This window comes from Anneissia japonica, unplaced genomic scaffold (genome assembly GCF_011630105.1).
Source record: "Anneissia japonica isolate Jap-2015-1 unplaced genomic scaffold, ASM1163010v1 scaffold38052_len244707_cov166, whole genome shotgun sequence".
Classification (NCBI taxonomy): Eukaryota; Metazoa; Echinodermata; class Crinoidea; order Comatulida; family Comatulidae; genus Anneissia; species Anneissia japonica.
In genome coordinates, this window is record NW_022697064.1 from 197259 (window position 1) to 224912 (window position 27654).

At 34.4% G+C, this 27654-nt stretch overlaps 1 protein-coding gene across 2 annotated transcripts in view; it reads left to right on the plus strand.

Moving 5' to 3' along the window:
- LOC117102199 (mothers against decapentaplegic homolog 5-like) overlaps nt 1–23767 on the plus strand; it is a 41587-nt gene extending 17820 nt beyond the window's left edge. Inside the window, exons 3-6 of one of the 2 annotated variants that reach the window (XM_033242421.1) lie at nt 6073–6306; nt 7641–7742; nt 12713–12934; nt 16305–23767. In XM_033242421.1, the coding sequence (XP_033098312.1) occupies nt 6073–6306; nt 7641–7742; nt 12713–12934; nt 16305–16705 (959 nt within the window). In that variant the 3' untranslated portion in view covers nt 16706–23767. Of the gene's footprint in view, nt 1–6072; nt 6307–7640; nt 7743–12706; nt 12935–16304 lie in introns of both variants that reach the window. The other variant, XM_033242420.1, reaches the window with a different exon arrangement.
- Nucleotides 23768–27654: the final 3887 nt, after the last annotated feature.

Here is a 27654-nt window from a genome sequence, read left to right on the forward strand (position 1 = left end):
GTTTGATTTGTTGCATTAATTTTCTTTCCTTGAGTTGCGTTTTCCTTTCAATAAGTGGTAGTAAGCCGCGGATATTGAACAGCGCTACAGAAAGAAATAGAACTTGGTCAAGTCTAGACATCACAGGAAGTTTTCAGTAAGTCTGTGTACTTGGTCTACATTCTATCAAATCTATGCTAGAAAGAGTTCCTCTGAGGTAGCCTATTGCAATGGATTGGATAGGAATTTGTTGAGGCCATACAGTAGCCAACTGCAGTGTATCATTTTAGGCTGTAAACTAACTGTACGGTACCTACTGTAGGGTTTTGAGGTTGTACAGCTAATTGGCTATGTACACTAAATGTCATTAGAGTCCGTTAGGTAACGAACATGGCTTGGGCCCCATAGCTAATTAAATTTTGAGGTTGTATTGACAATTTAGTAAACATTTTGTAGACCTAATATCGAAAACATAAAGGTAATCATTGGTCCTACTGTATGGTTTTGAGAGTATACAACTAATTGGCTATGTACAATAAATGTCATTGCATTTATAGGCAACAAACATGTCTTGGGGCCCCATAGCTAATTAAATTTTGAGGTTGTATTGAAAATTTGGTATAACATTTCGAGGACCTAGCTACTGTATATCAAAAACAAAAAGGTACTCATTGGTCCTACTGTACTATGAAAATTGGGAGATGAAACTATCAGACAGAGAATGATAATTTCCAGTGTAAATCAGCTAGGCCAAGGGCTGAGACTCTAGTGTCGATACAAGAGTTATAAGCCGTTTGACCAAGACATCCGGGAAATTTTGGGCCATTTAAAAGCATTTCCAAAGGAGAGCAGGCCAATACTGTATTCTGTACTGTGCCTGATGATAGTAGCACTGAAACATGGATGTTGCTGTTACTATAGTTGTGGTTGAATACATTTATCCTCTACACTACACAGCTAATGGAATATGCACAAAATGTGTATCTAAAATGACTGGACGATTGAATATCATCAATTTTCATCTAATATGTAAGTGGGTATATACAATACCGGTAATTGTTGGTAAAGGCTATACAATTAGATTTGCAAGCCTACTGTAACACGCTAGTCTTTTTATGGTAGTCTCATCTATGCACGCTATCTCGTTTTGCATGCTTTTGTGTGTTTAATTGACTGGATATGTCTTATCGTACATATTGCATGCATGCTTCAGACATTTTATCAACATGTATCTGATCCATATAAGGAAGGCGTAAGTGGTTAGCAGATCTAGGTAATATATCGGGTTAATCTAGTAGATTATAGTATGTTACTGATGCGGTTTGTTATATCAACATCTTGTCATGAACAGCAGTTTGATGGAGATATTTTTTTGTCATTTCAATAACATAGTGTTGGTTTATTCCTGTAGAATAATATGTTTTTGGAAAAAAAATGTTTTCTTAATTTCTATATTGACTTTTTTAGTATTATATCGCAGCTTTATAAAAAATAAAAGTTCAATGGTGATATTGTTAAAGTATAGACATTTTCAGATGAGAATTATAGCTAATAGTTTGTTTTTTTTCAATTATATGTTCTGTTGCTTTTCCACTTTTCTATAGTCATGCTAAATTTTGTTGGCCTCTTGGTCGGTTTGCTTTACATTTTATTTTTTTATGGCATTACTTTTATGAGAGAAAAGCAGGAATTATTAATTTTGTTCAAATCTTGTTTATTATATACACTAGCATATGTTTTCAAAATCAATAAAGAAATAGGTTTTAAGTAAGTTTTTTTTGTAACAACGAACTGAGTTAAATGTTTGTTGTTTACGTTTAGACGATTTGCACGTAGACAGACCAAAAGTTCACCAGTGGTTACGAAACTACATACCTGATTGGAGTTGAATGCAAAGGATTCTAGTATAATCTGAATAGAATTTCAAAACTTATTCTTAACCCTTCTGTTAAAGTCAAGCTTAGCGATGAATTATGTTTTTCTGTTTCGATAATAGAATCTATGGCCTGAAAAATGGCTCCAGTCTGCTGAAATACTGGCTGTTCAAGTTCACCTCCAGATAACCCTAAAGTCGGCACATCCGATTTAAGCTCAAAATAACAGTGTAAAGAACTGATGGTAAAAAGGTTCAATGGGGAAATTCTGATTCATTCTGTTTCTCTATTGTGATGACTATAATGAAATTGGCCTGCTTTGACTTAAATTTTTATGAATGTCTCAGAAAGATGTCCAATAAAATTTGATGATTCAGTTTGTTTTCTGGACAAACATGTGTATTAACTGATGGTGAATTAAAAAAGACGTACTGTCTGTTATGAACTTTAAAAAAGGTAACATGTTGACTGCCATGCGTTTTTTCCTAGTTTCATCCGCATATGCCAAGGCATAAAGGGTGCCACCATATGAAAATCATTACGTTTAGTATTTATTTTTAGATCATAACTTCCAGGTCCTTTCCTGAAACTCCAGGGGCGGTAATTTGTTTTCTGGCAACTACTGTTGGCACGTTTATGTACAGTAAAATAGTGTTATGTGAGACAAACGTGGATGCAAAGTCGCGTCCTTTGGTGCCCTGAGTAAACCCTGGCGGATGTGAAGTGTGTCCCTGGCAACGAACGTGTTAATAAAAATGCAATATTTGAATTGTTTACTTTCTATATTTAGGTTATTACCAATACAGTCTTTCAATTAGAAAACCGAGTGAGAAATTTACTTTGCCAGTTAGGAGATCCAGAAATAACTTGCCATTTCCTATTCATATTGATTGTTACGAAAGCGCTTTATTAAGTCTTAATTCTTATGAGATGTACAGTTGTACAGAACACTTAGTCGGTTCAGCTATGGTTGAGTGGTTAAGGTGCTTGCCATCCAATCCTAGGATCATTGGTTCGAGCGTGCTAATCTATGTCCAGACTCAAATTTTCTTTGACAACAAACCTGATATATGCCCATAGTGATGTGCCTATATGTGGTCATGATATGATTTCATGACCATACTATATTTAGGCATGTCACCCAAGTTTTTGTCTTCAAAAAACAAAACTGTTATAGTCTGTACAAGGCTTCAGCGACCAGGAATTTGTCTCGCATTAAAAAGTAGCTTCATTCTCTCAGCCTTATAGAGATTTGCCATTATTTTTGGTTTTTCTTCTAGAGTGAGCAAGTGCAAAGGAGTGTACCGTAAATGCTTGAATAAGCGCCGCAGGGCTTTAACATTTTTGGAGCTTCGGTGCGGCACTTATTCAAGAGTGGCGCTTATTTGAGAGCTGCGCTTATAAAAGAAATATTGACGATCTCGCATATTCCTGCAGTTTAGTAGGCCTATCATAGGTCCTACATCATCGTAAATAAACATTTACAAAGAAATGCTTGCGTCTTCGTTGTGTTATTTATTCATTTTAACACCATCTTGTATTTAAAATCCATGTTTCTCAAAGTATTTTGATACATACAGGGCAATATACTCTTGATTAAGCACTGTAACGGTGCTTAGTTTGTGCGGAGTTTATTCAAAAGCGGCGCTTATTCGAGAGTAGCGCTTATTCGGGTATTTACAGTAACATTATTTGTCTATATCTTAACCCAACACATCTATTTAGGACAAAAAACAAAAATAAAATATAGCAAACATGTTCATTTCAATTTTGCATTTTAAACAGCTTAGTGACTACAGAGTTGTACATCAGTGACATTACACCATAACACCCCAATTGGTGCTTCTAGCACTTAGAATATACAATGGATATAAATTTGAATTTATTAAAATTCACAATTTATTGTACAGCGCTTCACATAAACATTTTATGATGTGCATAACACAAGCATACAATTAGAAATACAATCACAATAGGCCCTATACTACATTGTTATGTTAAATAATTCATACTGGATCAAAATCTCTAAAAGAAAATCAATACTACAAAATGCCTACCCATTGTGTATGGCTATATAATATAGCTGATTATTTATTCATGTTTACATAAAAAAAACAATAGATTTGTGCATACCCTACACAAATTGGTATCCAGTATTGTATTGTCCTTGGCTCTCCTGGAACAAGGCCGTCCAATTAAATACAGTAATAAGCAGGAACTCATGCCGGCTTGCTCCCGCACCCCATCATGTTTGGGTGAGCTAGTTTAACAAAAAAAAAGGACCTTCCCACACTCAGTCATTGCCACTACAAGAATTTTTACTGATTCAGTGCTAGATAAGCACACTTGCTTAATTGGTACACAAACAAGTTTTTTAAAACCTGCAGTATTTGCATATTTTAATGAAATATAGTATGTTGTTAGGCCCCATAAAAATTAGCCCCACAAAGATTAGTTTATCACCCTCGCCCGCATGTCTTTTGGTTTGGGGGAAAAAATTTAAACAAATTAGAATTTTTTTTTTTTTGTTGTTGTTGAACACATTGCATTGTTGTCCATTATGCTGCATGATGGGATAATATATTTGGAGGGAATTTTAAGTTAATTTATCAGTGAATTTATAAGTGCTAAGGAAACACAGACTATAAAATTTAAAAAAAAGCCTTCCTAGATAGGGTAAACATATTGGGCTTCATTGTCCCCTTCAGCAAAAGGCCTAACATCTATATTATTGTATTAATGATGATAGAATGCAGTGGTAAAAGTTTTTCGACAAACCATGAAATATTAAGACCTTTTTTACAGGAATTCAATTCTTGTTGGGTCTAACAGCCCTATTTTATTGCCAACTTTTTACCACTTTCCGTTGATATTTTTATTTATTTTGGCTCTCCGAAACTCAGAAAATGCCTCATGTGTGTGGAGTTCCGTCTCAAAAATGGATTAGCTATTATGTCTTAATAACAGTTAGAGAAGACTTTTTTCGTATTTTTTTTAAATGGTCTCGAACAGAGAAGTCTGGCAATCAGACGATCTCGATCTGGAGGACAAGCTGTAGTAGGAAATTGTTAACAGTACATTTCCTTTTATAATTTTATTGACATATTTTTGTCAAAAGGAAGGTAAATTGATCTCAGTTTAAGTATTGTTGTATTGACTAGGCCAATGGGCACAGCTCGCATTATTGTTATTGATGAACCTTTATTATTAAAGCTTTGTCCAGATTAATGTATCAAATTTTCTTTGACAAAAAAACTGTTATATGCCTATATATGATCATGATGTGTCTATATATGGTCTTGATGTGATGTCATTATGATCATATTTAGACATGTCACAGAGCTTTATGTTGCATTAACCTTGAGGTGTATATAGTATTACCCTAATTTTAGATTTGAAGAACAAGCGAAATGTTGTTTGATGCACAATAATACATTGACAGTGGTTTATAGCAATTGGCAATACATTAGCATAGCCACCCACAGATTACAGCATTTAACTCTTGTATAAATGTTTAATGCAGTGGATCTATTCTAGTTTACTTTAATGGGACATTGTTTGCTTTCCATATGCTACAGTATACATAATAATAACTTTCTTTCATTTGGTTTCAGTATGGTTTTTTTTTTTTTTTTTTTTCCCCAAAGATTTTTTTTTTTTTACCAAAGATGATTTTGTTGATAATAAATTATAATCTAGAAAAATCACTAAATTCAATTAAAATAATAAATTTGCTTTTTATGAAGCAGTCAAATAAATTATGAACTTCTAGTCATGTTCTGTACAGAGAGTCAAATGAGGCTTACCATCCAAAAACCACTATCAGTAACCAAAAAATGAAACTCGACTTTTTAATATAGTTTTACTCGGTTTAACATTTAGCAACAATATGCTAGTTTTGGAATGGTACAGTAAGCCTCAAATAAGTTGTGGTTTTTTTTTTGACTGTTAATTGATTAACAGTTAATTTAAAGGTCATACAAAAATAGTAACATTATTATGTGTCTATTACTGTAATAGTCAACCTGGATATTTTATTTTCCATTCAAATCTGTTGTTAGAAGCTAATAGCAATTATTTATTCTTCCTTATAGCTCAATGTATAATGTACGTACAGTAAAAACAATGTGTGTGTTTCACCAGGCTAAAAGCCGTGTTAAAGCGTTAATGACCAGCCATATAAAACTATTTTTAATTGCGTTTGTCTTTTATGTTTCAGTTCTACCGCCAGTTCTTGTACCCAGACACAGCGAAGGTATTCCATCACGCACTATGCTGCCGTTGCGCAACCTGCATCCGCCACAACCAGACCCAACTTTCCCGCATAACGTCTCATTCCCGCAAGGCTTCCAAGGTTCCAATCAAAGTGGGAATGGCAACGGAGGACCATCCCAACTGACGCACCCCAACTCACCGGCAAGCTCTGGCCCAGGAAGCCCCTACGGGTTGCCAGGTAATTTTTAATTTGCATCTTTTAAGTGTTTTATTTTGAAAGTAACTAACACCAGGCATACACTTGCGCCAGCAGTCGTCTGCTGGTAATCTCATGGAGAATGACTGTATAGTCAAAACTAAACTGACAATTTGTAGATGGCGACGCTCTTTCAATCGCTCACAGAGTGCGGAAATGGATTCGTCGGCAAATGGTTGTACTGCCGGTGTACGATATAGTGTGAGCCAAACACAGACACGCATGACCTTGTACAGTTGCAGAATCTTCAACAAGATGAGGGCGGCAAACTTAACGGAAGATGACGGAAGAAGAAGACCCCGACTTTACAGGGATGAGAATCTAGTTACAATTGACAGTCTAATATAATGAAGTAACTGAAAATATTGAATAGACAAGTTGTTAACAGAAAGAAAATAATAATGTAGTAAAATATTGATGATAAAAAATATATGGGATCTTATTAAATGTATAGTGCTGTGTACGGATAACCCTGCCTTCCCCTCTCCTTTCTATATCTGGATTTTGCTGAATAAAATTGTAAAACTTGTCCAGATTTATTGCAGGTTTACAACAATAAATAAAGGTGAATATAATTTTAAATGAACCAAACTTTGCATCATGTAGTAGGACTTCCATTCAGCTGTTGAAACATTATACCTGCTATGTGCTGTATGGTATTTGAAAAAAAAAATAGCTGACCAACGTAATGATTTAAAAGAGTACTAAATTAAATTGTGATGTTGAGCACAGCATTTGGTTCAAATGTAAAGTAAAACTAGATGAGTGTAAACCTTTTGAACCCTAGTAAATTATCTTGATCACACTGGATCATATCCCCAGTCTAGCCTTGTATAATAAGATCCCCAGTCTAGCCTTGTATAATAAGAACCTCAGTATAGTCTAGCCATAAAGGTAATTACCAAGTATACCTTCCGGTTGTTTTCCAGTAGCAAAGATTCATGGCAGGTCAATGTTTCAAATCGTGTTAGCACCAAATAAATAATATTTATATTATATATTATACTCTGCCAATCTGTAGCGCAGTATGTTTTTTTCAAGATGTTAGGCTAGTATACCCAATTTATAACACAAAAAATGTTACAGGGTGCACGCTAAGCATTGTTCATAGGTGGTGTACTGTAACTTACCTACTGTATGAGCTAAATACTTTGCATAAATGTTCAATATTTATTATAATTTTAATGAAATTTAAATATCTGCATATTAATCTTTAATTGATACACTGCCAACAGCAGATAAAATGTAATAGTATTAAGAATACTTTGCATAATTTTGTTGAATATTCATTAATGAATCTGAATATTAATTTTCAGCTGACACACCACCACCTGCATATGTGCCACCTGAGGACCAGATTTCAAATGAACCAATGGAAACCAACTCAGGACCTGTTCCTAACAATCGCTCAATGAGAGGTTAGTTTTGCATATTTTGATCTAGGCCCCTTCCATCATCTAAACATAATTAAACATTGATACATATATTTACTATTAAAAGTTAGTAGTCTACTACTGTAGTTGTACACTACCTCTTTATTCAAATATTTTTATACAATTTTTGTACATTCATGACTGAATATAGTGGCTCATAAAAAGTTCTGCATCCAGAAGATCATGCTGAAATTCATATCTTTATAATAGTGTCAATGGGTGGTTAGTCTGACTGGTAATGTACAGCTCTGTGTGGTGGCCATGCTTTTGAAGAAATGAGAAAGGGGGTTTGTGGATCATTCTCTTTTTCAAATATTCTTGATTTGGTCGAGACTTCTATACCTTGTTTCAAGAACGCATCGACAGCCGATAATGATGTAAAACAAAATTTAGATAAATAGGGCTTATTGTTTTCATGCCTCTGCCACTGTAATAAATTACCATTCCTTTCCTTAGTATAATATATTTAATACATAGAATTACATTTATGTGACCAAACAAACAGTGTAAACCACATGTAGAATCCAAAGTAATATTTGGAAGCTTCTGGAATCTTGGGTACTATTGAGGCAGTAAGGCTATTGGTTAATTATGATGTAAGGTAACCAATGAGGAACTTAAGCAATATAGAATGTTCTTGAATGCTCTGGAGTTGTACAGCTAGGGTTATATAAGCTGACAGTTTTATCTTTCTAGAGCTCTTTTTGAAACAGGTTTATGTGAATGTTGTTGTGTTATTTTGATACTTGATTCTTCTTGGAGTTTATACAGAATAAAGGTTTATTTGAGAGTTTTGTTACAACATTGTGAACTATGTTCATATTTTATATGTCAAAAAGGGATTCCTTGTCATTTCTTTACCGCTCTGAAATACGTCAAGTAGAAATTCATGACAGCCACAATGAAGTTCTCCCATTAAGAAATCCTTACTTCCTCCTCTTTTTTTTTAAACAGGATTACTGTTTCTATCGCTACACAGTCTTTACAACCAACTCGATTGTGTTCACCCTTTATTTATTTTGTTGCCTCCTACACCAGGGGTGGGCATAAAAAACGGTCGGAAGGCCAAAGTCAATTTTAGACTTAACACCGAGGGCCACACCCAAGCCTTGATGTTTCCTGTGAGCTTCCAAAAACCTTAATGCACTACTTTTACACCACTATATTCTCAGTTTAATTACTTCTTTTTAGAGATGATCGAGTCTGGCCGTACAAAAAACAAGGTGTTTTCTAGCCAAAGATATTTGGCGGGCCACACATATACGGTTTTTAATTCATTTTCACGGGCCGCAAAAAATTACTGTCGGGCCGAGGGGTGCTACACAATTTCTTTTACACTTTTAGTTATAGTTTCTCCTCAGGCTAGATGATGTTGGCAAAACCATTTTTATAAATGAGGAAAGAACATTTTATTTACATTTCTTTTCCTTGTCCTCTGCAGATCTTTCAAAGTATATTTTGCTAAATAAGATAAAATAAAAAATATAAAAATATCATTCTTGCTGTAACCAATCTATGTAATTCTGAGAACTGATTGTCTATGGAGACTGATGGGAGAATTATAGTAATTCAAACCAACTGAAAACTAGCAATCATTGACTGACAATATAGAAATTCAGTTAAAAAAATTTTATTTTCATTTTTTTTTCCAATCTCTGATTCTGAAGATCTATCAAAATAAAAGTTCACTAAACAAGATACGAGTCTTTCCTTAACCGAAATACATAATTCCGGAGAACTGATTGTCTATGGAGACAGAAGAGAGATTTGTTGTAATTCAAGCTGAGTGACAACTGGAAATCATTGACTTACCATCTAGAAATTTAATACAGTAATTCCTAGAAACTGGTGGCCAAAAAACAGTGTGTGCTCAGTAGATAGACACAGGTCAATGACCTAGTTATAGAAAATCAGATTGTATGATTACTCATACTTAAACAATATGTTACTAATCAACTCTATAGTCCATTTGTTGTTATAGAAATAATACTATCTTTACAGTGCTAGCTTAGTCAGCTGAGCGTTCGGCTGAAGTTTGTTTTCTACTTGGCAAATTTGTTTGTGCGAATCAAAAGTTGGTTCATGTGCATATTCACATTTCCATCGGAAGTTTCTTCAGCGAAATCAGTAGTATGAACTGTTTCTACTTTTAGCGAAGTGAAAAAAAATGTGCAACCAATCAGAGCTCAGGAAGGGAACCGACGCTTTTGATTCGTGCAAATAAATTCGGCTTTAGGTATAATGTTCTTGCTTCTTGTCCTGAAGACCAAGGTTAAAATCCGGCCAACATTGGATTTTAATTTTAAATAAATCCTCGCTGGAGAATAAGGCATAACATGGGACATGTACTGTACCGATGCGGTATGCATGCCGCGTGTTCCCAGAGGCCCAGCCGCAATTCTTAATTCCAAATTTGAAAGAATAACAATAAAAATTGAAAAATTGAATTAAATCCCCACAATTAACACTGAACACAAAATATTTACTTTGAATAGACTACTGTGGATCAATTATGAAAAAGTTGACAATTTGATAAAATAATTATTTTTATTTTCCTTATTAATGTTGATAAATTTCTTTTGTTGTGGTGTTACAGTAGCTGACCATATAGTATCTAGTATATGAGTATTGTTTTCTGAAAAATAACAAGGAAGGCCGTAATTTATTATAGCTAACCATATTACTTCTGTGCAACCTCAGTAATGTACAGTACCTAAAAAAAACTTCACTAGGGTTCCTTTAAACCCCTACATTGAAGTCATGAACCCTGGACTTGGCTCACCTAAAACAAACTAAGTAATTCCATGTGTGATAATCCAATGTTTTGCTGGCAACAACTTTAGCCTGATGAACTAGACTGGACAGTTGTTTAACGAGGCAGTTAATATGTGAATTACCTATCTGTTTACCTGGATTCTGTCTGCTTTGCTTAGCTTGATTTAATTAACCTCGTTTACGATGGGGAATGGTTAGAAATTCAAGACAAAGAATGAACTGAAATAACTTTAGGTAGAATCCTGAAAAGTTTGTCTTTATCGCAAACTAAACTTCTAGAAAAGAGCTTGTTGTAATTATACAAAAAAATCCCTTTTTCACCCATGAGATTCCCTTTTTCCTTCATCAAAATGAGCAACTACACACATGTAGGTCTCGCCTGACACCCACAGGTGTGGCCTCTCGGGAAAAATTTGTTTCAGACAGGGGTCTAATTATTTTCAGCAGAGTGGGATCTAGGGTCAAAGGTGTTTGGCTCCTGGGATGCTAAATCCCCTGACACCTAGAAAAACTATGTTTTAAGGCATTTTGTGCCCATTTTTGTTTTGTTTTTTTGGACTGACGATTAGTGGGTTTGTGTGGGACGAAGGGTAGGCTTGACTTGTGTAATCTAAATGGAGGAGAAATCCTTAGAGCCCTGCAGAGCCGTCACTGGACATACTTACCCATTGCTTATGAGGATGTTTGAATTTCTGCTGGATTTTTTTAAGTGTCTTGGCTTGTAGTTTTAAATAATGGAAGTGGCGTCCCAAAATGTTATTTTCTTTGTGAAATTAATAAAAAGAGAGTTGCGAATGAGGTATTTGTTTTTTTTTTATCTCCGATTAAGATGTTGAGAAATACAGGTAAGAAATCAAGGGACAATGGGATTGTGTAGGTGTGTTATTATAATGAATCATAGTTTACTGTAGTTCATATGAACTTGTTTATTCTGCTCAGCTGCTACAAGAACTACTATAAGGTATTGGGAAGCTTCTAGGTCATATTGTCTGTAGTTAGTTATTCTTAGAATTAAGCTGATGAGAGCTATGTTCTCAGCTGACAGGAGAAAAGGATTTTTCTGTGAACCTTGCTCCACTGATGGAGTAGATGTCGGATGTGATATAGTTTGAAACATGTGAACCGTGGAGACCTTTCCCTAGTTCATTTCCATCAAAATGCTCCTGTAAAATATAGGTTATAGAGCACTTCATTATTTAGGAATCAATGTTTAACCATTGCACCCACCTGCAATAATAATAATAATATGTTAGATTACTGTTTATAGCACTTAATGCCAACAAGGCTTCAAATGCTTCACATTATTAAATCTGGTCATTGGGTCTTGCACATTTATGGAACACATAATTTATGGAACACATACTCAGTTCCCTGGGGGGAGAATTCCATAATGTTGCCGCTAGTGTCGGCGCATTTTGTGTTTGAACCTACCAGATACCCACTTGTATTCCTGGGAACTGTACTTGTAAAGTGCCTTGGCTTATGGACACAAGTGAGGGATTGACCCCCTTTAAGGTTTGAGATGCTGCAGTAAATGGCAACCGCTTTACCAATCGACCTTCCTGCTAAGCCACGTCCTTTGGATATTGTTGCTAAGGCCCACAAAAGAGGTAGCATTAACGTACATAAACATGCGTAATCTTAGAGATGTTCTGATTGGTCAGTAGTTAAGTTTAATTGACACTCTGGAAATGCCCAATCACATTTCTTGATTGTCCCTAAGCCTTATGTTTCCATTTTTGTGTCTACTGCCCCCAACCATCATTTGAAGGACACCCTCTAGAACATGGTAGTACTCTAAATGATCAACGACATAATGTGGTAACTCCCAAAGTTACTCATTTTTAAAGTGTTTTTAGTGTAATATAGTTGTAGGCCTATACAGAACATTGTTATGAAGAAAATTTTCATGAAAAATCCAGATACACTACAATAATACACACATCTGCATATTGAAGAACATAAGATACAATAAAAAAAAACAAAACAAAAAAAAACTATTGTATAAGTCAGTAGACACATGCTCCCGCTGGGAGCCTATTTTTTTCAAATGATATAATTTGTTTTCAGTTGTTTTGATATTAATAATGTTATTGTTAATTATTGTTTTCATTCTAATTATTTCAAAATTGTTTTTGTCTAACGACATACTTACCTTAGTCATGTTTTTTAAGCAATAGATGTTCAGCCAGTAACGTACCAAGAGCCGCAGTGCTGGTGTGCCATAGCCTACTTTGAACTCAATTGTCGTGTGGGGGAGCCCTTCCATGCGAACGGCACGAGTGTGATCGTCGACGGCTTCACCAATCCTTCAAGCAATTCGGATCGTTTCTGCCTTGGATTACTGTCGAACGTCAATCGAAATTCCACCATCGAGAACACGAGAAGACACATTGGAAAAGGTGTGTATAGCGAAAGTTATTTTTGTGAAAGCCATTTGTGAGGTGATGCTGTTTGGGGTTCTTGATAACCAAGTCTGATTTATGGCCATCGATGCTATAATTAAGTCTCTGTATTAGGCTTGGAAAGTCAGAAACTGATCACTTAGGGCCTTCAGTGCTGCAAGTCTTTCTATGACACTCGTGGAGTGAAGAGTTTATGTTTGAGGCCCTATAACCAAGTCTATCTATGAGGCTTGAAGATAGGGGAGCTGGACATTTGGCACCATTAATAGTCTGTAAGCGAGCCTCTTTTAGGCTTTTTTAGAGTGGGAAGCTGATCAATTTGCCCTTGATGCTCTAACCAAGTCTTTTTGTGAGGCTTAAGAAGGGAAGAGCTGATAATTTGAGGCCCTCCATGTATTCGTCTTTTTATCAGGCTTGGAAGTAAAGAGCTAATAATTTTTTAGCCCTGATGCTATAATAAATAATCTTTTTGCAATAATAAATGAGTGGAGAGCTGATCATTTGTGCCCTCCTTGATGTTTTACTAAGTCTCATTACGAGGCTTAGTATTGAGTTGTGTCAGGACATTGGCATTGGAACTCCACTTTGCCAGTTTTTATTGAATAATTTATTAATTACTCATAAACTATAAAAACCAACATTTTTAAAATGTAAGACAAGCTTTATTATTTTTTTAACATTTTAAATAGCAGAAAAATAAAAAGCAATGTTGTTTAAGCATTTATATTTTTAATTTAAAACCAATGAAACCACCAGTGTTATGTTAGTCTGAATTATACTCTCTATCTCTAAAATTTGATGTTGCCAACTCATGGGTATCATCAGTGGATTATATTAGTTGTATTTAAAATCCCTAGACAGATTTTATTCAAAGGTCACATATAATCTATTCATTCTCAAAAAAGAGAAATTTTCATTGTCTGCTTTATTGAAATTCATTATCAAAATTGTTTTGAAAATCCAGATTTAATTTTATAACAAATATGTAAACCGAATCGCATTGTTGCATGTTTGTGGCCGTATCATGCAGCTAGCTGTATCAGAAATGATATGTTAATAGATATTATGATATGACAAATTGCTTTACATAGTCTCCGTAAATTCCTTATCCGTCTTAGATGACACTTCAGACCAAAGGTGACACTGGTTGCTAAGCTACATTTCATGCCATAACATAATATTCTAAATTTATAATGGTTTCCATGACAACTGCATATTTATCTTGATTATGTTGCCTTGAGAAGAATTCAGTCGAAAAATGTAGGCCAACAGTAATTAATTTATAAATGGTATAATTTTGAAAATTTAATTAGTTTAATCAGAAGAAAGTTTACAATATTAAATTATTTATAATTCAAATTGTATTACAATTACATTGTTTTATGAATACGTTACTGATTAAAACTTGTTTGTATATTTTTAATTTTTGTAATATCTTGCTCTATTGATATTATTTACTATATTTTCACAAGATGAGATAATATTTTATTGACCCATCCTAAAAGTTGGAGTTTCAAAATCAATTGGCATACAATATGTGTTCTATGCTAAAACGATTACAGTACCAAAATTCAGTCATAAATGATGTTTTATTTTCAACAAAAAATTGCCAATTAAATGTTAAATACCAAATATTGAATAATTTTTTGCAAATTGAAATATAATATAGTAATTTGAATCTTATACAATACGTAAGAAAAATTTGCGATTAAAACGATTTAACATTTCTAAAAAATCCTCTGTGCGGCCCTATGCTGAAATAGTTACTCTGATGGTAATTGTTGCTCCCTGATTGCAAAAAGATCTAATACATTGTAGCAAAAATACTGATGATAAGCTGAATGAATTACACAGTAAATTGTTGATATTTTAATATTGTATATTTTAAAAATGTTCTGCTTGCAGGTTCCCAATGGAATTTCTTTGAAACCTTTTTGAACTATTTCTTGCTTTCGGAGTTTTCAATTGTATCTTGCTTTGACATTTTCTTGTATTGTTTTTGTGTTTTATTCTGCGAAATATATTCATTCGAGTTCAGATTACACAAGCTTCATAATTCTTGTATTATAGACAAGAAGTAGTAGTAGCTAAGATACCTCTGGTGGCCAAGTGTAATTGGACACTCATTAATTATAAAATCTAGGCTAGGTAATATCCCTCCTAGATATGGTTTATGAATCATTGACAGACATAAGCTCCTAGTTCATTGACTGCCTTGGGCTATTTTCATATTTATATGTAGACTTTTTTTTTTAGAATAAATGAAATCCATGGTTGGAAAGATGGTTCATGAAGCACAGTGAAATGGGCTGCGAACCTACATTGTATAAAGCCAGAGTTGGCATAAAAATGGGTCAAACAGCTACACACTAACTTAAACATCTGGTAAAAAGCAGCTACCTAGCACATCGGTAATATATCAATGGATTATAGTAGTTTTCCCTGGTCACATTTTATTCAAAGGTTAAAGAGCTGCACATAATCTTCAACATGTTACTGTAAAATTTGACTTTCCAATATGCTCCATGTAGTTGCGTATCTACAAGTTGCGCCCTACTCCCTTTCAAATTGAAAATGTTCAAAGCAATACAATTGTGCTAAAGTAATTAAAGACCACCTCATTTTTTTTGTTTGCTGGCTTCAAGCTTCCTTCACCTTTGCACCCCTCCAACATTCCTCTTATACACATCTAGATGTGTATAATTTAGTGCTCCTGGATACGCCTGGCTCCTTGCACTTCTTTTATACTGCTTTGCTCAGTTTTAACACTACATTTTTACAGATGATTGATATTGGACCATATAGTAACAAAGTTTTTTCAGCAAAAAATGTATAGGCAGATGATTGCACACAAAGGATTTTTAATATATATTTGCCAATTAATGGGCACATATAAAATACTAAAAAAAATCCTTTCCAAGCCACTGGGCTCATAGGGCTGTACCTTATGCCCAGTTTCTGTAGTGTGAAGCGGATGAGAGTTGTACTCCCCCTGGATGGGGGACTAGTCCATCGCAGGTTAGTCCCCAGCAGTTTGCTGGTACCCATTAATACAGCTGGGTGGACTGAAACAATGTAGCTAAAGTGCCTTGCCCAAGGACACAAACGAATCTGCACAGCGGAGACTCGAAACCCCAACCTTATGATTGAAAGCCTCAACTGCTGCAGAAAACTGCCGCTAATAACATAAAAAATACAGTTACCCTTAATCTTTCACATAGATCCTTAAATTTTTGGCGATTTATGGATTGAACAGTAAAGAAAGTTAACAGGGGAAAATGCTTTCAAGGAATAGGTAATAAATTATATATGAAAAAAATTAAAAATAAGATATATGGTTTAATTATGCTTTTTATTCAATCTCCAGGTGTTCATCTGTACTATGTAGGCGGTGAGGTTTATGCCGAATGCCTGAGCGACAGTAGCATCTTCGTACAGAGTCGCAACTGTAATTACCATCACGGTTTTCACCCGACGACAGTTTGTAAAATACCACCCGGTTGCAGCTTGAAGATATTCAACAACCAGGAGTTCGCAGCCCTGCTCTCGCAGTCCGTCAACCATGGATTTGAGGCAGTTTACGAGCTGACCAAGATGTGTACAATCCGTATGAGCTTCGTGAAGGGATGGGGCGCGGAGTATCACAGACAAGATGTCACTAGCACACCATGTTGGATAGAGATCCATCTGAACGGTCCACTGCAGTGGCTAGACAAAGTGCTGACGCAAATGGGGTCGTCGGAAGTTCCCATATCTTCGGTGTCATGACCTCCCTCCTATGTAATGTCTAGTCTAGTACTATTCTAATGCTTTGAGCCAAAAAAATTACATATTTTTTTGGTGGTTAATTGAAGTGAAAACTCAACTAAGGTTTTCATAATTTTTTTTTAGAGAAAAAAATGTTATTTGTTTTGCTTGAAAATATGTGAAAGCTGATCAAGGTATACTGTTCATACAAATAATGAAAATATTGAACGAAATGAGTGTAAAGGCCAACTCAGACAGTGTCGTACAGCGTTGCCCGACACGATTAGTTGTCGCGTCAGATCTGTGGAAGTCACGTAGAATATTAAACATGTTTAATGTTCCTCACGACTGCTTAAGACTGTCCTCCGACGATAAATCGCATCGGGCCGCGTTGTATGATGCTATTAGAGTTGGCCTTAAAAGATGTTGCCATGTACTTAAGAATATGTAATCATGTGTCGCTAACAAATTTGTGGACAATGGAAACCCTTAAACTCAGATATTAAAACCAAATTTATTTATTTACATATATATGCACATTTTGGACAAATTAATTTTTATCTTTTGAAAATCCTGTTGATATGATTTGTGTTATCTATTATTTTACTTTTGTAGAAACTCTTGATGTTTAAGAATTCACCAAACCCATTAGTTGTCTAGTTACTATGGAGGTCGTGGGTAGTTGAAGTAGTTACCTGCGATTTTGTGTTTTTAACAAACTTATTACATCGGGTTAACAAAATCACCTTTGTTAATGTTTTCGCCAAAAGTCGTTCAGACGCCGATTCTTTATAGCAGCGATATATAGCCTATGAATACCGTTTTACACTGAAGTACACATTAATAATATTTTGACATTAATGGAGGTGGTGCTGTGATGAGAAAAACATTACTGAAATTTATCTTTCCATTATACGCGATAATTTGACTTCAACTGCCTATACCTCAACCTATATGTCTATTGCTGATTTGGACAGCCTAACACCTTAACGACATGAGGAAATTTCTAGCTGCGAATTGTCAGACACATTATTGTCAAGTTAAGTGGTATGTTTTATCGGGGAAATATCGTGTTGTTATATCCTCGTAAATATGGTGTTAAAACATGAATGGAAATGAGATGTAATATTTGTTGCTTGAAACAGTTAAGTAGGAAAAAAATTAAATAAATTGAAGGATCTGGAGTCTGGTAAAGAAGTGGGATGTGGCAGGATTTATTGTGGAACAAGAAATGTGTTTGCATGGTGGAAACGATGCGGTTTTTTTTTGCAGAAAAATGCCTGTTAGGAAGGTGAGATGTGATAGGTTTTTAATGTGTAGAATGTGTGTTGCGAATGTGAGGCGTAATAGGTTTCACTGTGAGAAGCTTGTTTAGAACATTGCATGTAATGTGTCTAAGATGGGATGTGATATGCTTAGTAAAAACCCATCACGTGGAAAAGAGAAGTGTGTTTGGAATGGAATAATAGGCATCATCGTGATTGGACACGCAGTGATGTGGTTATGATGGGACTGATTAATCCATTAAACAACGTAGATTTCATGCTTGGATGCACACCCTGTTTGCTTGTAAGCGTTTGCAGGGGTTGAAATTAACAAGCTGATGAGTGGTCCAGGTATGAACTTCAAGGTCAAACATGAGGGGATGAGCAGGAAAATGCTAAGACAGAATAAGTCTACCTGTTTAAGCTCTGTTCGCGCTACGAAATTTATATCAATTAGTCTGCGATGGCCATTACGCACAAACATGTACGCTATTGTACATGCTTGTCATTGAATTTATACTAGAATGTACAAGCATGGAGAATTATATTCAATTCGAACATATATGGGAATGATGATGTCATACTACACCCATATATGGGCAAATCATATGTATTCATCACATAAAACTCCATAGTATTAACACAAGTGTGATGTTTGTTTGCATTTTGTATGTTGTGTACACCTAGAACTACGCATAGATATTCTAGCAGAGAATATGAGTCGAAACCTTCCCATGAAATATGCTAAACAGTTTTTGAAATGCTGCCCAGTTATTCTGATTTCATTCAATCGATTAGTGAGAATATTTTTTATATAATTTCCTGTTAACCTTTGCAAATAATCATTATACAAGAAATAAAAAAATCTTACAGTTTTGTTTATGAGAGCAGTTAATAATTATTATCAATAAACTAGCCATGTGGGGTATCAGTTAAACAGAAACATTTACATTTACAATGGGTTACTTAATAAACCATGAAAAATAAATAACTAATAAATACCTTACTTAGCAGGATGCACAGGACAACATATAAGTAAAATTATCAAAACTAAAATAATATATGCCAGTTAGAATGTTATTTTTGTAATCTTAAACTTATGGAGTTTTTTTTTTAAGCTGGTGTTTTTGCAGGATATTCAGCAAGCCGTAACAAACTATCAATGCTAACTCATCACCCAGTCTCTGTAGGTTTAATTCTGTTTCACTCTAATGGCTACCAGATGTAATCGAAAGGCTAATTTAAGACAGCACTTCAGAACTAGAATATTCATTTAATATTGTCAACCTGTTTTTTTTTTTTGTAACTTATGACAAAAATTAGATTTTTAATGTAAATTTTAGTTTGTACATTTTTAGAGCAATTATATCCATAATTTTTTAAAATTTTATGTCAATTCTTGGAAACACTTACTGTAGTTGACTTTTTTGGTTTTGTTAAGTACACTTGAGACAAATTTATAGCTTCTCTCTTATTCGAAATCACGTCCGTTGAACGATATGTGATAAACATTTGAAATGTTCTGTTTATAAATACTGTTGATCTGAAATTATCAATGAGTCATCCACTCTACTCTAGGTGGTTTCAGATTTGCCCAAATGTATCATTTTAGCACTTGTTGGAACCTCGCAATATATTGTTGAAAGTTCATTAATGGAGAATAAAATAATTCACAATTGATAAATCGTATGATTTAAAACATAAAAATTGCTAATTGATTTTATCAGTATCTAAGCTCAGTTGGTAGAGTAACTGAATATAACTGGAAGTTCTTAGGTTCAAATCCAGCATTTGCACAAAAAATATTTATGAATAATGAATTAAGTATTTGAAATCAAATTACTGTACTTCCATTTGAAAATTATTAATAAGCAACATTACAGAAAAACCAATTAGAAATTTGAAATTATCAGATTAAAATTTGTTGAATTTATGTCAAAGATATGCCTATGCGAGAATGTGTTGGTGAATTATGATGATAGTGCTACAATGTAAGATTCTGTGTGATGGTGTTTGCCATGGTTAAGAGCAAATCTTGATTTTTAATTGAGTAACTGACATGAAATGTTCACATTTTGAAATGTCATCCTTGAAAGGCTGTGAAGATTGCATAAATTAAATGCAAATATTGAGCTAAGCTTCAAGTACTGAACGCCTACTAGTCATTATAACATAGTGCTCGTGAAATATTTTATTAGTTATCAGCTTCATTTTGGAATTTGACCATTTTGAGGCTAGGCATATATTATCCGAGTTTAGTTTGTCAGACACAGATCAAATTTTGTTTGATAATTGTTTCAGACATACCTACAAAATGTATTCCAGTGGAAAGTACTTGCTGAAATTGTTCACACTATGAAATATCTGAACAGATTTTGTGTGATATTGAATACTTGTTTCAGACATTTCTGATCAAACAAATCATGTATCTTTCTATTTCTGTTGGGTGAATGCTACAGTTCATCACTAACAGTCTGATAAAACTTCTAAAACTGCCTAGATCCTATATTCTATGTCTAGCTTATAAGGAATTAAGTATTGATACCCTTTTGAATATGAACCTGCAGATGCTGTAGCATTTCAGCTCACCCATATATTCCCTCAGATATGTCTTATGACCTGTATTTCAAAATACCAGTCTGTGCATATAATATACATAATTTACTAGTTTAATTAAAATAGTTGCATATTCACCAAAAAAAGTAACTGTATTTAAATACATTATAATTATATTTCTGTGGGCTTGCATTGTTTTAAATCTCTATTCAAGTTGTGTTTAAAAACCTTGATTTTGATGTTGATCAGGTGCGCTTAGCCGATAGTGGAATAACCCATGTACACATTTAGTGTATACGTTGCTTGATTTTTATTGATTATGTAATAATAATCCACCAATCAGATTGGTGGTCAGTCAGCTGTGGTAAACGCACACAACACGTACAAGTCTGTTACATCTCAGTGTAGCGATGTAAGCTTGAACTATTAACGATGTATTTATTCTATATCTGTGATCTGTAAATTGTAGTAATTTTACCGAGCCCCCAAAGCTTTTGTAACTGAAATGCTATCTTGGTGTGACTTCTCATTTATTGCAACTGTGATCTCATAAAATGTGATCATACAACACTTTCCCCTCCCTATCAACTCTGTTGCAACTGTAGTCTGATGTGATTTTCCTTTCCTCTGAAACCCTGTGATCTCATGTAGTGATTTGGCAGGATGTACAACTCTGCTGCAACCATGATCCAAAGTAGTAATTTTCTCTTCTACTGTTTTGTTGCAATTAAGTTTTACTGATTTTTCCCAGTATCTGCAACTCTGTTGCAACTGCATGATGTAAAGTAATAACTATTTACCGTTGCAACTCTGTTGCAACTACAGTATAGTAATTCTCCAAGTATTTGCAACTGTGATCTGATATACTGATTTCACCTGTCTCTGCAACTTTGTTGAAGCAATTTCCTTCTGTTTGCAACTATATAATCATACATTGATCTTGATTTAGTGATCCTTTAATTAATCTGGACAGACATATTCTACATTTTTTCTAGTTTATAATCATAATTAATGGCGATTTAAGAATTTTGAGAAATATGTGGTAGATATTCATCAGATTTGCTTGCTTCTCTAAAGTGTCTTAAATTATAATCTTAGCTCTTGTCCACATTTTTATGTGACAAATAACTGTGACATGCCCATATTTGGGAGTGATATGACATCATCATACCCATATATGGTCACATCAAACAAATTTGTCGCATAAAATTTGAGTGCGTTGACAGAGCATTAAGCTATGTCTTCACTATCAAATTTTATGCGACAAATAAATTATATATGCCTAAATATAGGCAAGTTTGTCATGTAAAATTTGATAGTTGTGGACAAGCCTAAGATACTAATGAATTTTTGATGATATAATTTATGTCCTCATTTTTCGATATTAGGACAAGCCCCTGGAGGTTTCATCTCTAGGTCCTCACCATATTCTATTTTTATAAAATGTTAATAAAACATTGAGCATAACAGCTTTGTACATAGCTGAACTTTTTTTTTTTTCATCAGGCAAATTATTATCTAGGAAACTAGATCTGTGTCAAGTCGCAATCCCATACCTAATGTTGTTGACATTTACTATATATGAAAATGAGTGAACTAAGGACTGTAAGAAATAAACTGAAGATTGATGAGATTTTTTTTTTTTAGTAAAATAGGGAGTTAACTTTTATTGGGATAAGTCCCAAGAGATAACTTGTGTATTTCTAATCATGCTTTAGAAAAGACAAAAAAAAAACATTGTTGATTCTGATAGAATGGGGACTTGATCGCTTTTCATCTGTGCTGTTTTGTGTACTGTAGGTAGAAATACAGCTTAGGAGAATTAATTGTAATATTACAGTAATTATATTGTAGTATTATTTATGTTATTTGTACTATGTCAGTGTGCCGGTGTTTGATTATATTTCATTTTAGATAAGTTTCAATGAATGTTAACTATAAAGCTCCGTTTACACTATTACATTTTATTATGCCCATGTTTGGGTATAATAATATGACATCATGCCCATATATAGGCACATAACACAAATGTGTTAGTGTGGACACAGTTTAAGAAGCATGCTTGTAGAATGTAGATTTAGAAAAATAAACACAAAACCAGAGTACTAGACGACATTAATATCATACAAGAGATATGGAGATAAATGCATGATTTAATGTTTAGTGAAAAGCTATGTGTACTTCTGCCAAGTTACTGCTTGTGAAACTCTAATAGGTAAATAATAGCCCTATATATATTAGTGTGTCTTATTTATAATATTTTGATAAATGCCATTGTTTGTTGTCAGTGCAGAGTATGAAAATGTTCTATGAATTATTAGTTTTTTTTGTTTTGTTTTATAACATGATTGTGAGCGATAACAGATAATGACTTTTTGTTCGTTTAAACATGTATAGTTTATTAAGAGAAGTAAACATAAACTTTAAGTTAAAATACTTGCCAAAATTTGTATCCAAGACATCTTGTAAAGAATAATTGATGTGTATGTATCGATGGTGTTATTTTTATTATTTTCATCATTATCATCATAATGCTCTTTTTAAATGATGGGTTACCGAGTGACGTATATCGTCGTTTTCAAGTGATAGTGAGAAGAAGCCTTCGATGTAGCAAATTGCCTTATTCTGTTGTGGGCTTTTCATAAAGCATTGTTAAAAATAAGTAAAAATGAAAGAATTGAATAAGTTTGTATTGTGAAGATAAACCTTTTGTGGTTAAATTGTAGATATTCAAAATTATCCAAAATGTAGTCTAGTTGCTTGGATACACAAAAGTGTATATAATACAGTGATCATTTTTTTTTTACGAGTGTCTGATTAGCATCTTAGTTATTTTGTACTCAGTTGAATTTTCGACAAATATATTTTGTCGACCGGAATGTGGGAATTAAATCTGAAAGGATATTTGCTTTAGAATAATGTTAAGTGATTCATTATTATATTAGCTAATGAAGCATTTAATAGAACCACAACAAACGTGTTGAGACGTGACTTTTGCTATTGCCCCTTAGACACGCTCAGAATCATGTGCATAATTGTATGCTGGCCGGGTGCATGTTTATCTTGGATATCGTCAACAATGACCTATGACCTTCATAAAATATAAGGAATTTCACCCGCCACTATTGTTTTTTTTACACTTTTTGGACCAATGCATTGTTTCGCCATTCATAATTTTTTTTTTTTCTAACGCTTTGTCAGAAATGCAGCATTGTGTTTTGTTTATCATGATTGTACAGAGTAATAAATGTTTTCCTTCAAATGATTTGTCACATTCTTGTTTTTATCGTTTATTTTGTGTATTATAAATTTATAAGATAGTATAATACATGCTACAAGTATCGAAATGCATGCCATCGTGTCTGGATTCAATATTTCAACATTAATTATGTCACCATCAGGAATGACCATTCCTGATGATGATATAATGTCGAAATATTGAATCCTGAAACGATGGATTCAATATTTCGACATTAATTATGTCATCATCATACCTAATTAATGTTAAAATATTGAATCCTGACACGATGGCGTGCATTTCGATACTTGTAGTATGTATTATGCTATCTTATCTGAGATTAATCAGTGGACCTGTTGATAAATTTATAAGCTTTCAATGTTTAATTGATTCAGTACTTTATTGATATACTTATGGATGATTGGTAGACTGATGGATTGGCAGACTGATGAATGCATAAGTTTCTGAATAGGCTGATGGATTGACTGTTGGAATATATCAATAATATTGGTAGATTAATAATAGACAAACTGATGGATTGACTGTTGGAATATATCAATAATATTGGTAGGTTAATAATAGACAAACTGATGGATTGACTGTTGGAATATATCAATAATATTGGTAGATTGATGATAAACTGATAGATTGACTGTTGGAATAATATATCAATAATATTGATAGATTAATGATAAACAAACTAATGGATTGACTGTGGGGGACATTTGTCTGCCAATATACACAATGGATCAATAGACTGATGGATTAACAGACTGATGAATGCTTAGAACGTGGATAGATAGATTAACTTGCATTAATATATTAATATTGTGGCGGTGCCATTGGTCTGGTCAAACCCCCCACCCCAATCGGCCAAAGCTCGTCGGGCAGTTGGACAAAAAAAAAAAAAAATAGGCATACTTTTCCCATCCCAGCCATTTCCGGCCATCTAGAAGTCCCAATTTTTTTTTTAATCTCATTTTGGGAGGAGGGGACCCCCCTCCCATACCCACCCCCAGCTCCGGTCCTCAGATAACGCTGCACCCCTTAGTTACACCCAAAAATACCTGTCTCTTATACACATCTTGCACACATCTTCCCCCTACCGGATCCGCACCTGAACTGTGTGATTTATGCACTGGTGCCTTAATAAAATTAATTGAAATTTTGTTTGAATGTTTGCATTGTAAAGTAATAGTAATAAATTAAGCAGTCTGTTGATCAGTCTATTGACCTATTATTTTTTATAAATTTCTGATTGTTGATTTGATTGCACAAAAATTTTTTGCTCATTTTCTATCAACTTTTATTTTAATTCTGATCCGGCTTTTGCTTTTAATGTAAAGTGCATAGAGGTTTCTAGCATTCTGCGCTATATAAAACTATATTTATTATTATCATCATCTATCAGTATCTTGATCCATGAATCTATCAACTCATTAATCTGTCAATCTATCAGTAAATCAGTCACATAATCCATCAGTGTATTGGTCCTAAAATCCATTAGTACTTCAGTCTATGAACCAGTCTACTATGCATTAATATATTTATCTGTATCGGTATATTAATGTGTCCTATTGATTCCGTCATTCTATCAAACTACATAGCCATCAGACGCATTTTGCAAGTGGTCAGGCCATTAAAATAAGAGCGGCGTTGGGGAGGGGTGGGGGGTTGGCGCGAGAGGGGAAAAATATACTGTAGTATTTGGCTGTTAAACTGCAGACCCGCTATGCATACAGGATTTTAAAGTTAGTGGGTCTGAGTGCATATCCACCCAAACCCTCCATGGTTGTTGGTGAACAACTTTGTTTTGGCACCTGAATGCGCGGAGGAAGTAGCTGGTAACCAGTGGATCCGTTTCCCTGAAATGGGAAGACACAACATTTAAAGTCCGCATGAAATTAGAGTCCAACTCAACCCCACCATTGTCGGAGCTAAGGTGAGCAAATTCTGGAAATAGTGGCACCTCTTGATGACCGGAAATAGCAGGTGGCAAACCTGTAGAGGCTCTACCCCTTCTAGGTTCCTCCTCAAGGGACGTCGCGTGTATGTGGCGCAGTAGGCATGGTCTTATCCGAAAGTATGGCCTTGAACATAATGAGGACAGTGCTTTAGAACGTATGCTAGCGATATTTCCAACAATTACTCAAAAAGGACGGTAAAAAAAAGTTGAAATGTACATGCAATACAAAACAAGCGCATGGTGGATTAAAAAATTTATATGACATTGTAAAGACAATGCAATGCGAACATCAATAATAAATTAACATACTTTGGTTCAGCCTTTGGACGCATCGATGTATACTGTGAAATGGGAGCTGTCCTATTCGTTCGTCATCCTTTCTCATGATTTTGGTCATTATTACATCACCCGTTACGTTCATCGTGCATTGAAATTGTTGAATTAAAAGTTACGTAACAGCCTATATACTGATTCCATTGGTAGTCGCTTTTTTTTAAGTCTGTTCTTATCCTACAATCATCAACATAATCATTCGTTGGCATCATTATTATCATCATCAGCAGTAATCGACATCATCATCATCATTACCATCAACATCATCCCCACCACTACTATCATCATCATTAGGGGAGACCGGGGTCAGTTGTTACAGGGGTAGATTGTTACAGTGGTCTTTTCCCCAAATAGGAAAAGTAGAGGGAGGTATAACCGGTGTCATGTTATAGGGCGCTGTAAGATCCAACACCGCCGGCCGTAGTGTGACGATTCGAATGCTTGACAGGAAATGTAAGTAAAATGTTTGTTTTTATACCCCAAAAGTAAATTTTTCATGACAAACCGTTTCTGTAATAGCTTTCCCTCATGTAGATGAATAAAGAAAGTTTATATATTTATGTGAAGCATGGCCATTACCTAACACTTTCATAGGCCATTACCACACATTTCTGCCTACAGCAAAACTATCTATGTTTCAATATAAAAATAGCACGTGGGGTACGGTAAGTTGTTACGGGTAAGTTGTTACTGTAACAAGGATGGTCACAAAGCGAGTGTACCGAAGGAGGCGCACTTTACACGTGCGCTCATTTTGTAAAGAAGAAGAAATGGACATTTCTGATTGACTGTTTTGTTGAGTAGCTAAAATGCATTATAATGCGGTCTTACAGTTAACCATAAGGCTAGAATAATAATGTTGTCTCTTTTATACACTTTTAAAGCATGTTTGTTTGCATATTTTAAACATTTTATCTAGTTTGTACAATGTAACAACTTTCCCCACACGGTGTAACAATATACACCGGACCAGGGGTAATTTGTTACAGTTGATCTACTTCATTAATTTATTAATGATTAATTAACGGATTGATATATGACAGTTGTAATTGCTTCGTTTTATAACCAATATACTGTTCTTACATTAGAATAAAAATGGTGTGTCTGTCTCATTCAATTACGTAATTAAGGAACAATATGTAAATTTTGTAACAACTGACCCTGGTCTCCCCTACCATCATCATATCATCAACATAATCATCAACAATCGTCAACATCATCGATATAGGCCTAATCATAACGCTTTAGAAAAAGAATAATGAATTGTTTTGACACCTCACCAGGTGGCGTTTCAAATACAAACAATAGGCCTAATGTATGTGGAGTTGAAAAACTACGGAGACTTTACAATTAATTACAAATGTGAGTATAGTATTGAACATTTTGCATTGTTAATTCAATAGTTGAAATTCTGTCGTCATACTATGGTTATTATTTTGAATAAGTTTGTTAGCCATTAAAGGCATTGACAGTTTGCCTCGACAGAGAGGCATGCATTGACATGACTGCAATCTATTCAAAACACACATTCCAAGTTATTCGCGAAACTGGCTAAAGAAACTTCATTTACAGCTTGGGGCGTGTTAAGTTCCGTTCGTTGTTTACATTGTAG